At 33.9% G+C, this 13,096-nt stretch overlaps 3 protein-coding genes and 1 pseudogene across 3 annotated transcripts; 1 reads left to right on the top strand and 3 right to left on the bottom strand.

Moving 5' to 3' along the window:
* Positions 1–506: 506 nt before the first annotated feature.
* LOC103335011 (pathogenesis-related protein 1B-like) lies at positions 507–1,284 on the bottom strand. Its single transcript, XM_008237999.3, has one exon. The coding sequence runs from the start codon at positions 1,246–1,248 to the stop codon at positions 766–768; it is 483 nt and encodes a 160-aa protein (XP_008236221.2). The 5' UTR covers positions 1,249–1,284; the 3' UTR covers positions 507–765.
* A 4,568-nt stretch (positions 1,285–5,852) lies between these two features.
* Positions 5,853–6,592, bottom strand: LOC148916143 (pathogenesis-related protein 1-like). The gene has a single exon (XM_089054644.1). The coding sequence runs from the start codon at positions 6,531–6,533 to the stop codon at positions 6,042–6,044; it is 492 nt and encodes a 163-aa protein (XP_088910770.1). The 5' UTR covers positions 6,534–6,592; the 3' UTR covers positions 5,853–6,041.
* A 2,160-nt stretch (positions 6,593–8,752) lies between these two features.
* LOC148916142 (pathogenesis-related protein 1A-like) lies at positions 8,753–9,489 on the bottom strand. The gene has a single exon (XM_089054632.1). It carries the CDS (start codon positions 9,418–9,420, stop codon positions 8,929–8,931), a length of 492 nt encoding a protein of 163 aa, XP_088910758.1. The 5' UTR covers positions 9,421–9,489; the 3' UTR covers positions 8,753–8,928.
* Positions 9,490–12,334: 2,845 nt separating this feature from the next.
* LOC148916141 (zinc finger BED domain-containing protein RICESLEEPER 3-like) lies at positions 12,335–13,096 on the top strand (annotated as a pseudogene).

Here is a 13,096-nt window from a genome sequence, read left to right as displayed (position 1 = left end):
ACATCATGAACAAGAAAATCTTAGGTGGCATTTGGTATCCTGTTCAAGTATGGAATTTAAAAACTTTTATTTTTCTTGAAAACAAAGAGTCCTAAAACCCATTTTTTAAGATTCAAAAACTTGTTTAGTATTCAGTGAGGGAACCCAAACTTTAAAAACAAGGAGTTCTAAATCCATGTTTGAAAATTAAAAAACTTGTTTGGTATGCAACTTGAAAATAGTTTCTTTGAAAAAAATTCTATAAAATAGATTTGTTATATTTTCAAGTATCTGGGTATTTTTGAGTTATTTTTTAGTTTAGGGTTTCAAAACTAGGTCTACCAAACAATTTTTTTGAGTTTTGGACTTAAATATATATTTTTAAAGTTTCAAAAGTTGGATTCAAATAGAGTACCAAACATGCACTTCACATCCCTTTGATATTCCATTTGTCAATTAAAGACAAATGCGAGATGGAGAGGCAGACAGAGAGAGATTGACCAAAAAAAAGAAAAAGAAAATAAAAAGAACGAGAATGAGATAATATTTCATTTAGAAATTAAAAAAATGAAATAATCTTATTCTTTTTCATTTTTTATTCACTTTGTCACCTCTCACAATACCATATCAAGTGCTAGTCATGTAAAAAATGTTGTGAGTGTGGGGAAGTATTTGTATACATCCGTTACACTTTATTTTTCTAATTTCACCAAAAGAGAAAAAAAACACGGGATCACTCAACCGGCCTAGTGTTGGTGTGGTTGCGCGCACGTGAGCGTGCATACATCATCTAGTAGGGCGCTCGTCCTCAGGCTGGTACATGGGATCGTAGCTGCAAACGACATAGTTCTTTCCATCCTTGCACTTTGAAATGCCACATCCGACCTCGGTGGTTTTGCCCCATACCACAGCAAGGTAGTGACCACATTCGTCTTTGCTTTTGAGGCATTTGTTGGACTTTTCGTCATACAACTCCTTCTCAGTGACCCAATACTTGGTGGCAGCTGCGCCGCTCATGCCGTCGCCGGAGGCCAAGTTCTCACCCCAACGTCCCATTGAGTGCTCCATGGCGCAATCGCCAACTCTTTTATCGGCATATTCTTGGGCATACTGGGCCAAGGTCGTGTTCCACTTGAGGGGTTTGTTGCCGACCTCTTTACGAGCCTTGTTGTGCTCCTCAACGAAGCCATCAATCTCTTCTTTGGAAATGTTTGCAGAGACAATAGTGAAGACCAATGCGACGCAACAGATGGCCAAAAGAAGCTTCATGTTGAACGCTTTTTTTGTTTCTTGATATGAGAAGTTTAAGGTATAGAAGGTTGTATTGTTAGATGTTGATTGAAAGGGGACATGGGATTGTGCATATATATAGAGACAGACAAGTTTGTGTCCGCAAAGAGGGTGTTCCAAAATAGGCCCTTAAAAGTGGGAGGGTTGAATTATTATTTTTAGTAAATTTTGTTTTTTCCCTTTAAACTATTTTTTTTTTGGGTTTGTCCAATATAGGTCCCTACAATTTCTATTTCCTAGACATATATCCATCATTCTATAAATCTATGTGTAAAATCCAATTTCAAATTTAAATGACCAGTAGGATATAAGATGTCGTATTATTCCTATGTTTTTACATCATTGCCATTAGACTTCATATTTTATTTATAATTTATTTTAAGCATTTCATTAACTGCCATAATTGTAATTAAAACTCCCTATTAATAGCATATCAATCACCCCATTTTTTTTGGTTGTCATTCCCTCTAACATATGACCCTTAAAATTGCAAATAAAAAAATATGTAAATTACATATCCAATAATGTACATATGAAAAATATAAATATATACGTATAAAAATATAGGTACATTATTTTGAGAGAAAAAATAGGTACATTATTTTGATTACATTATTTAAAAAATAGTATATTATTTTGAGAGAAAAAATAGGCTTATTTAAAAAAAATTGTTTTCATAAAACAAACAATAAAAATATGATCAAATTATTTTTTTATAAAACAAGTAATAAAGAAAAAAAATAGGCACAATATTTGGAGAAAAAATAGGTTCATTAAAAAAAAATGTTTTAAAAACAAAACAATAAATAGATTATCAAATTATTTTTCAACATAATTAGAATGTACACTATTATTCATAAAATTATAATAAAAAAGAATACTGGTTGTATAATTCATAAAAAGAAAACAACATTAATTCCTAAATTTCATATTGAATTTAAATTATTAATACTTTAAACTAGTATTGAATTTAAATTATTATTACTTTAAATAGATTACTAGTCGTAATTCATAGAAGGAAAACACCATTAATTCAAAAATAGATTACTAATACTTTAATATGGAATTTAATATTTAATTTCAAATATGTTTCTAAAATTAGTTCTTACATCCATTACAACTATTTGAAGATATTTTCCAAATTCAATGGGTATCATTAGATACACCCCCAATAACACATTAACTTATAAATACTGGGGTAGTTTTAGAATCCAAAAATACAATAAATCAGATTTTAAGTTATATTAGGTAACTTGCTTAGTTGGATCCTAGTCATCGGGTATTATTTGAAAAAATTGGGTATTTTACATAGAAAACTAAAGGAAAGGGTTGTAGGTGATTTAAAATGAATTTTATGGGTCTAAGCTCAATTTACTATTTTTTTTTTGGTGAAATGGGGGGGAGAACCCCAAACAAACAAAACAAACTAACCAACACAAATCAACCGGGGCCTAGACACCCCTAACAAATCATCCACCAAAGAAGTTCCAATCCAACTTGGAGCCTCATAAAAAACGCAGATACCAAGATCTAAGTTATAACTCCAAGCAGCCAGAAGATCTGCAACACTGTTTTTCTCCCTAAAAATATGATGCATGCTGTAATTCTCAAGCTGCTGCATTAACTGCCAACAACTAATAGAGACCAGAGATGCAAGAGGGTGCAAAGTAAGAGAATCATGCTACTGAACAAGCTGGATAGCAACAGCCGTATTATTTTTAGTAAATTTTGTTTTTTCCCTTCAAACTATTTTTGTCATACCTACAATCCATCATTTTATTTTTCTATAAATAAAAACTTTTTATAAGTAAAACACAATGACTATGATCCACCTCAGCTAGTTACCTAATCAAGTTTAAAATAGGATACATGATGGATTGTAGGCATGACTACATGGATACATGATGGATATGCAAGGGATAAAGGAGGGGTTATTTTGTATTTTCTTTTCCAAGAACAATGGCGTGAGGGCAATTTTTTCTAGAAAAAAAAAGGGTTGTTTGGAATTGTTTCTATAAAAGAGAGATCTGAGTGCTAGTTTCAAATGTTAAAGAAAAAATAAACAATTAATATTTAATGATTGTATTGTACCAATAGTGATAATCATGTCTAGCTTGTTAGAAATGGATAAGAAAAGTGAACCATATTGCTGAGTTTCTCATCCATAGTTTTAGCTATTCTAATGATATTGTTGCAAACATGTTATCGTGAATGCACTTACTATCTTGCTCAGAAGAAAATTCCTTCTTTCCATGGACATACAATGGGAGTAAAACTACAGCAGTTCATATTTGATGCGTTTCTATAGGCACCTTCAACTGCACTTTTTGAGGTGACTTCATTTCCCCCACTCCCTTTTTTTTTTTTTTTTTTTTCTCCATTTATCTATTATTTATAGTTACGTTTTCAAACTGACTTGGGCTTCCTAAACTACAAAATTTACAACCCAAAAAATAATACATTCTTAATTTCCTTGCCTCCCTCTCTAATAATCTCCATAAGATTTGCAGTTTACAGTTGTTGGTAGTTTTGCAGAGATTGTTGTGTAGTTTTTAGCCTAAAAGAAAAAACCAAAAAGTAGAGTGGCTGCAGAGATAGTTGTTTCCCGAGCCATGCCGCTCGTGTTTATTGCTTTGCTCCTCCTGCGCCTTCAAACCCTTCACTTGAGTTGAGAGTTGATATCACTCTTGCTTTGCATTCAAACCGAGGTATAGTCTTCAAACCTTGAATTTAGTTTTGGTCTCTTTATCTGCATTTGAATATTTGTGCCATTTCCAGATTTTTTTTATGACATTTTTTGCAAATATTGATAACACCAAATAAAAATATAGTTTGGTAATTATTGATAACACCAAATAAAAGGCCTGTATTGTATATACAAATATTGCAGCCTCTTTTCTTTTGTCTCCTCCCCCTATGGCCCATTGGTTATGTTTCCAAATGTACATAAACATTATAATCTGCTCAAATATTGAGCAAAACAGTGCGTTGTTGAAAGGGCCATATTACAACGCATCACTTACTTTAGGTCTGTACTCTACATGATACAATGCACAGGTTGAGGTGCTGAAAACGTTTAAGCATGATACCCTGAGAGACATTAGTTAAAGATCATATGGCAACTTTTCATCAAGACCAGAAACAACTCTGGGTCCGTGCTATGAGAATCTAATTACTTAGAAATAAAATAATGTGAAAAAATGAATCGGTTGCCCTATGATGGATTTACAACACTATGTTGGCAGAAATCATTGGACCGTTTATTTCATGGATCATAAATGATTGACGAGGAATGGAAACAAGTAAACACGTATGTTTGTCCAAGTTATTTTTATTTAATTCAACTTCAATTGAAAGTTTTATGAAATTATTTTATCTATTAGCTTGTCATTCTCCCATTGAAGTGTTGAATGTGAAAAGGAATAGAAAAGGAAGAAAAACACCGCAGTGGATTATGTTAATGGTAAGTCCCCATCTAGTATAGGATAAATGATCCATTTGTTATTTCTTATGAAGCTTATATTGATTGTTAATCATGTCTTACAATTCAACAATAATTATGTGCAGGGAACTCCTAAACAACCAACAATACGGAGTGTGGATATTTTGTGATGCGTTATATGAAGGAGATTATTGAAGATAAAAATTTGGAATTTGCATCTAAGGTACTAAATATCCATGTCTGGTAGAATAGTACATTTATAAATTAATTTGAATGGAAACTAAATGTTTATTAAGACTGCTTTTTTATTAGAGACTTGGCTAAGTCTTATTTTTGATATCTTGTTAGTGGAGTAAAACAAATGATTGTACATATACACAAAATCAAATTGATGAAGATTATGTGATGACCAATTATGTTAGCTCAGACCTGATTTTTTTGCTCAAAATACAACAACCACTGTTTTGGTTTCTTTTGAATCAAATCACTGGTCTACACAATCTCAATTCTAAATTCAAAAAATCTCATATATACATAAAGAAACGGTGCATGCAAACACATGCACCATGAACAAGAAAAGGGTGGTTATTGAGAACAACAGTTGTTGAAAGTTCGTTTGTTGTGGAAAGTATCTATTCAAGTATGAAATTCAAAAATTTTCTACAAATCTCAATTTCTCATATATACATAAAGATGCATGCAAACACATGAACCATGAACAAGAAAAGGGTGGCTTATCTATTCAAGTAATAAAGAGTTCTAAAATCAAAATTTTAAGATTCAAAAACTTGTTTGGTATTCAATGAGGGAACTCAAACTTTAAAAACAAGGAGTTCTAAAATCCATATTTTAAGATTAAAAACAGTTTGTAGTAAAAATTCTTAAAAAACAGATTTTTTTTTGGTTTTTAAGTATTTGTGTGGTTTTGAGTTATTTTTGAGTAACTAGGTCTACCAAACATATTTTTTGAATTTTGGACTCAATTTATTTTTTTAAAGTTTAAAAAGTTGAATTCAAACAAAATACCAAACATACACTTAACATCCTCTTGATATCACATTTGTCACATATAATTTTTTAAATTAAAGACAAATACGAGATGGGGAGGCATTGGACGATTGAGATTGACCACAAAATAAAATAAAATAAAGAGAATGAGATAATATTTAGTTAGAAATTACAAAAATGAAATAATATTATTCTTTTTCATTTTTTATCCATTCTCTTGTCACCTCTCACAATACCATATCAAGTACGGGCGCTCGCAAAAGAAAAACAACAACATGGGACCTCTCAACAGGCCTCATGTAGGTGTGCGTACATACATCGTTTAGTACGGGCGCTCGTCCTCGGGCTGGTACATGGGATCGTAGCTGCAAACGACATAGTTCTTTCCATCCTTGCACTTTGAAATGCCACATCCGACCTCGGTGGTTTTGCCCCATACCACAGCAAGGTAGTGACCACATTCATCTTTGCTTTTGAGGCATTTGTTGGACTTTTCGTCATACAACTCCTTCTCAGTGACCCAATACTTGGTGGCAGCTGCGCCGCTCATGCCGTCGCCGGAGGCCAAGTTCTCACCCCAACGTCCCATTGAGTGCTCCATGGCGCAGTCGCCAACTCTTTTATCGGCATATTCTTGGGCATACTGGGCCAAGGTCGTGTTCCACTTGAGGGGTTTGTTGCCGACCTCTTTACGAGCCTTGTTGTGCTCCTCAACGAAGCCATCGATCTCTTCTTTGGAAATGTTTGCAGAGACAAGAGTGAAGACCAATGCGACGCAGCAGATGGCCAAAAGAAGCTTAGTGTTGAACGCCATTTTTGTTTCTTGATATGAGAAGTTTAAGGTCTTTTCTTTGTAGTAGAGAAGGTTGGATTGTTAGATGTTGATTGAAAGGGGGCATGGGATTGTGCATATTTATAGAGACATAGGCAAGTTTGTGTCCGCAAAGAGGGTCTTCGAAAATAGGCCCTTAAAAATGGGAGGGTTGAATATTATTTTTTTTGGATTCTGTAGATAGCCATAGAGGGGGGCCCAAATAAAGAAAAGAAAGAAGAGATCCATAGAAATTTGTGGTGTCACATCTTTTGTGCTTGGAATGCGTCCATACCAAGTTTTACTCACAACAAGGAGGGAAGACAATTTCTTTGGAGAGTTCCCTTTTTTTTTTTAATCTTAAAAAAGTAAGTTCGTATTTTCTTTTCTTCTTTTCTTTTCTTCTTTTCAGGTGAACTAGTTTTTTTTTTTTTTTCCTTTTGTCTTCTTCTAATGGATAAGATGGAGAGAAGAAATAACAGGGTAGAACATTATTGGGTGCCTTGAGTAATATGTCTTTTGTTTTTCCTTAAGTTGTGTCTGTTTTTCCTTGCATTTGGCCTTAATAATTATATTTGTGTTTATTAATTACCTTGCTTAAGGCATTATTTCACTTAAGGGTTTTGTTGGTTGTTTTGTTTCGGATTGTGTGAAGGCCGGAGGCCGATATGAATTGCATGAAATTATATTGTGCGTGCTGCCTATTGGGATATTAAATTATGAATTTTGTGCTGGTTGAAATTTGGGAAATGTTCAATTTACAGGGGAGACTATGCCGAAATTTCGGTAGAAAGTCTCGTGCCCTTATTCCTTTATGGCAAAAGAGGATATAGTTTCATAAGTGAGCCCGACATCGGTGTGATGTCGAGAATTGCACAGGATTTGTCTTGGGTTCCGAGGAATTCGGGGTTGATCTGTCAAACCGAGTTACGCCAAACCACCTGAGTATAATGCCCGCATTCATCCCCAACACATTTGTTGGAGCCGTAGTTAGCAGCTGGATTTTTCCTTTCTCAAGAACTTTCACCCATTTGTCATGGCAAAAGTCTGGGGGAGACAAGGGCAATTACTCTTCACGTGAATAGTATCTGCCCTAGCAATCTTTTTGTTGCTTTTCCACCCATTGCTATGGCAACCGAAGGAACAATTACTATTCAAATGAGATTAATTTAATTTATATGAATGAGATTAATAATTATGTAAAAAAAAAATTGCTAGGTATGTATATAAAAAAAAAATATTCTCAATTTTTTATAATTTTCGGATTTTTTAAAAAAATTTTCAACTTTTTAAAAAAAATTTCGTTGTTGACGTCACAGCTCTTAGGCAATAGCTCGGGTTATTATTGCCTATCGGGCTTGGTTGAGTCCATGCCTTGCCTGGGTTGTTTTGTACCGCTTGAGGAGCATTTCTTGGCCTGGCAACCTTTTGTTAGGTCTGGACTTAGCGCTAGAAGTGCTCTAACTCTTTTTTTAAAATTCTCATTTTTATAAATTTTATTTGAAATAATAGTGGGCTACGGTATTTTAGGAATAATGCTGGGTGAAAAGGTAAGATTGTGTTTTATCAAATTTACATGGTGGGAGGGAAGATAAGGTGGGTGGGGAAATAGTGTGAGAATGTGAAGGTAAAAAGTCTCACATTGGAAAGTTAGAAGACCTTGCAATGGCTTATAAGGAGTTGGGTTACTCGCCCCATTTCCAATTAGTTTTGGGGTGGAACCTCAACTTTCTTCATGGCATCAGAGCGTGTGAAAGCACAATGGCCACACGTGCTCCATGTCACCCAAAATGTGTTGTCCACGTGCTAGGCTTGAAAATTCAACACACGAGTGGGGGCGTGTGAGAATGTGAAGATAAAACGTCCCACATTGGAAAGTTAAAAAACCTTGCAAGGACTTATAAGGATTTGGGTTAGTCCCCCCATTGCAAATTAGTTTTAGGATAAAATCTCAACTTCCTTCAAATAGGACATGGGGTGGAAATAGCAAACATTCAAAAGAAAATACGTGTGGTTATTTTGACTCAAGTTTCTTACCAAAGTAATAGATTTCTCACTTAAGATGAAAAAATAAACATACATAATTGGTGAAATATAATTACAACAATGAAAACATTCAAATTTTCAAAATCTATAATCACTGAAACCACAATCTTGACCAAGGGTTTTAATCCAAAAATGAAAGAATGAGGTAATGAGATAATATTTCAGAAAGAGAGAGATTGACAAAAAAACATGAAGAGAATGAGATAATATTTCGGTTAGATTTTACAAAACTGAAATTATATTATTCTTTTCCTTTTTTATTTATTCTTTCTCTTGCAACCTTTCACAATATCATGTCAAGTGCTAGTCACGTGTAGGTGAGCGTGTGTGCACGCAAGCACACATACATTGTCTAGTAGGGGCGCTCGTCCTCGGGCTGGTACATGGGATCGTAGCTGCAAACCACATAGTTCTGTCCATTGTTGCACTTTGAAATGCCACATCCGACCTCGGTGGTTTTGCCCCATACCACAGCAAGGTAGTGACCACATTCGTCTTCGCTTTTGAGGCATTTGTTGGACTTTTCGTCATACAACTCCTTCTCAGTGACCCAATACTTGGTGGCAGCTGCGCCGCTCATGCCGTCGCCGGAGGCCAAGTTCTCACCCCAACGTCCCATTGAGTGCTCCATGGCGCAGTCGCCAACTCTTTTATCGGCATATTCTTGGGCATACTGGGCCAAGGTCGTGTTCCACTTGAGGGGTTTGTTGCCGACCTCTTTACGAGCCTTGTTGTGCTCCTCAACGAAGCCATCGATCTCTTCTTTGGAAATGTTTGCAGAGACAAGAGTGAAGACCAATGCGACGCAGCAGATGGCCAAAAGAAGCTTAGTGTTGAACGCCATTTTTGTTTCTTGATATGAGAAGTTTAAGGTCTTTTCTTTGTAGTAGAGAAGGTTGGATTGTTAGATGTTGATTGAAAGGGGGCATGGGATTGTGCATATTTATAGAGACACATGCAAGTTTGTGTCCGCAAAGAGGGTCTTCCAAAATAGGCCCTTAAAAATGGGAGGGTTGAATATTATTTTTTTTGGATTCTGTAGATAGCCATAGAGGGGGGCCCAAATAAAGAAAAGAAAGAAGAGATCCATAGAAATTTGTGGTGTCACATATTTTGTGCTTGGAATGCGTCCATACCAAGTTTTACTCACAATAACGTGGGAGACAATTTCTTTGGTAGTTTCCTTTTTTTTTTTCCTTAAAAAAGTGTGTTCTTCTTTTCTGTTCTTTCTTTCTGATGAATTTTTTTTTTTATCTTTTTTTTTTTTGAGAACTCCAATATAAGCCCATACAACTGATATCCCTAGACACAAACCCATCTATCTATATAACTACGTGAAAACCCAAATCTTTAAATGTAATATAAGTCTTTTGTTTTTCCTTCAGCATTTCATTAACTGTAATTGTAATTAATATACTCCCTATTAATAGCATTCAATCACCCCATTTCTTTTAGTTCCTCTCATGATTTAGTTGGCCTCATATAAAATATAGGTATATTATTTACTTTCTTCTAGGCGTCTATATGGGTACATTATTTGAAGAGGAAAGATAGGTACATTATTAGAGGAAAAAAATTGGTAAGTTATTTGGAGAGAGAAAATAGGTTCATTTAAAAATTGTTTAAACAAATAATAGGTACTTTATTCAGAGAAAAGGCTATATTATTTATAGTAGAAAATAGGTACATTATTTAGATAAATAATAGGTACTTTATTCGTCTTCAAATGGTAGGTACATTGGATGACTAATCCCCTTTGTTCATTAAAATTAATGTAGGTATATTGGAATAGATAATTATGTACACTTTTCATACTAGGTAAATTATATTTTTCATAAAACAAATAGGTACATTATTTTTTCAAATAATTAGTATGTATAGTTTTATTCATAAACAATTATAAAGTGGATTATTAGTCATGTATAATTCATAAAAGAAAATAACACATTTTATTAAACAAACCAATACCCAAATTTGAATTTATTGTTAATTTTTTTTAAAATGTTCCAAAATTAATTCCTACATCTATTACAACCATTTGGAGATATTTGGTGTCCTACCAATAATGGCTTAGTTGGGGGTACTATCCGATTTTATGCTTAATTAGGTAACTCCTAGTCATGGGTTTTTACTTATACAAATTGTTTCAAAAAATGAAGGGTTTTAGGTATTGCAAATTGAATTTAAAGGGTGTAAGCCAAATTTACTATTTTTTTTTTCTTTGGCTGTCTTTATAATATGTCTTTTGTTTTTCCTTCAGTTGTGTCTGTTGTTCCTCATTCCTCCTTTCTTCTAGGCGTCTATATGCTATTTTTAAACCTGTCTTCTGGTCCTAATCCCCTTTGTTCATGAAAAAGAAAATCACCATACTCTAGTATTTGGTGTCACCCACTATTCGTTTCTAATTTAGCCATATTCTTTTTTATAAGAATTCAAATGAACAAACTCATGTTATAATGTGCGTTTATTTGTTAATATTATATCATTGGATGTAAAGGACAAAGGACTTGTAACTGAAATAGTTAAGAGCATTTACTCTGCATTCGAGGTCCTAAGTTCGATTCCACCCTCCCTCAATATGGCTTGTATAAGAAAATTTATGTCACAAGATATAAATTTGTCGTCCACTTACATCAATTTCTAATGTTACAGTGACAAAAAAAAAAGCTTTTTTCAATTATTTATAATCTTAATGGTTTTTTGAGTTACATGTGTCTCTACTAGTGAACTGTTACTCTCTTTTTTTTCTCTCTTTCTTTCTTTTAGAAATATCGGCTCCAAAATCTCTACCCTCATCAGAGCTATTGCACACCTATCAAATTTGTAGCTATCTAATGAGTCAAAAAATCATAATAAGAACAACCATACATAATTCAAATCAACGCACCATATGTATTCTCTTTATTTTTATCAACCAAAACTAGGGATGGCAATTTTTCCAGCGGGTAAGGGTCTTCGCGGGGCTTCAACCCTAATGGGTCGGGTATGAAGGACCAAAAAGGGGTATGGGGACGGGTATGGGGATATTATTGGGTATGGTGATCGGGAAGGGGCGGGGATGATATTTTAATCCCCAACCCGAATTCGACCCGTTAAGATTATATATATATATATACACTATATATATATTAATAAAGGGATTTCCTATTATTATATTATATATAATAATAGGAAAGCTCTTTAGTAATAGGAAGTCTCTTCAACTTCAACTATGCGAATATGGATTAATAGGAAATCAAATCAGCCGACATATGGCTTTCTATAATAATAGGAATATTTATTATGAGTGGTGATAATTTTATATACACTTATAACTAAAAAAGGAGTGTAAGATAAAATAGGAGTTCATTGCCCTTTATTATATATAAATATATTATTATAGAGATTTCAGTATTGCCCTAGTTGTTGTTTATACATCTTACAGAGCCAACATCTAGGCTCTCTCTCTCCCACATAAATTTGGATCACTTGCACCCTGCCTTCTTTCAAAGTCAGAGGAGCAGATTATCAACATACTGCAAGCACCACTATCCTAGGTACTCGATTCCAACTTTTAACCATTGACAATATATTTTTTTTGTTCTATTTTTAGTTCTTATATCATCTAATATGATCACTGTAGGTAAAAACATATATTAATATATTACTAAATTTGATAGTTGAAATAAGAATTACCAATATTATATCTTAGTTTATGCTTAGACAATTATTCGTCATATTTTACCTATTAATAGATTTCTTGAACATCCTATTCATAGATGGACATTGATAATAAGAACATTTTGGACTTTGACGGTGGTACTCAACAACAAGATTTTCCAAATGTGAAGACACCAATTGAATGCTCAATAAGAGTTGAGAATGAGGATGAAAACCAAGAACACACTGCACAATCAACTGATGAAGAACCAAACCAAGATTCTGGTGGGCGTGATGATAACAGTCAAAATAAGAGAAAGTTAAGATATGTTGTTTGGAATCATTTTAAAAAACAAAAGATTGAAGATGTGTGGAAAGTAGTGTGCAATAACTGTGGGAAAAAGCTATCGGCTGGAAGCAAAAATGGAACTACACATTTGCATGATCGTTTCAAAATATGTCTTTTTGGGAAGCAAAGAGATATAGAGCAGTCTTTGTTGCATCCTACTAAATCAAATGATGGGGGTGTCAAGCTTGGTACGTATAATTTTGATCAACAAAATGCAAGGAAGGAGCTTGCTTGTATGATTATTTTGCATAAGTACCCGATGTCCATGGTTGAACATGTTGATTTTAGAAGATATTCAATGGCTTTGCAACTCTTGTTTAAGATGGTTTCTCGAAACACAATTAAGGGTGACATCTTTAAAATATTTGAGTATGAGAGAGAAAGAACAATGAAGTTGTTGGAGACAAATCAAAATAGAATTGCAATTACAACTGATATGTAGACCTCAAATAACCAAAAGAAAGGGTTTATGGCTGTCACATCTCATTTCATTGATGAATCTTGGAACTTGCAAAGTCGACGTGTGAGGTAA

The sequence above is a fragment of the Prunus mume genome, linkage group LG6 (assembly GCF_029339155.1).
Source record: "Prunus mume cultivar Tortuosa linkage group LG6, ASM2933915v1, whole genome shotgun sequence".
Classification (NCBI taxonomy): Eukaryota; Viridiplantae; Streptophyta; class Magnoliopsida; order Rosales; family Rosaceae; genus Prunus; species Prunus mume.
This window is presented reverse-complemented; position numbering and strand designations above follow the sequence as displayed.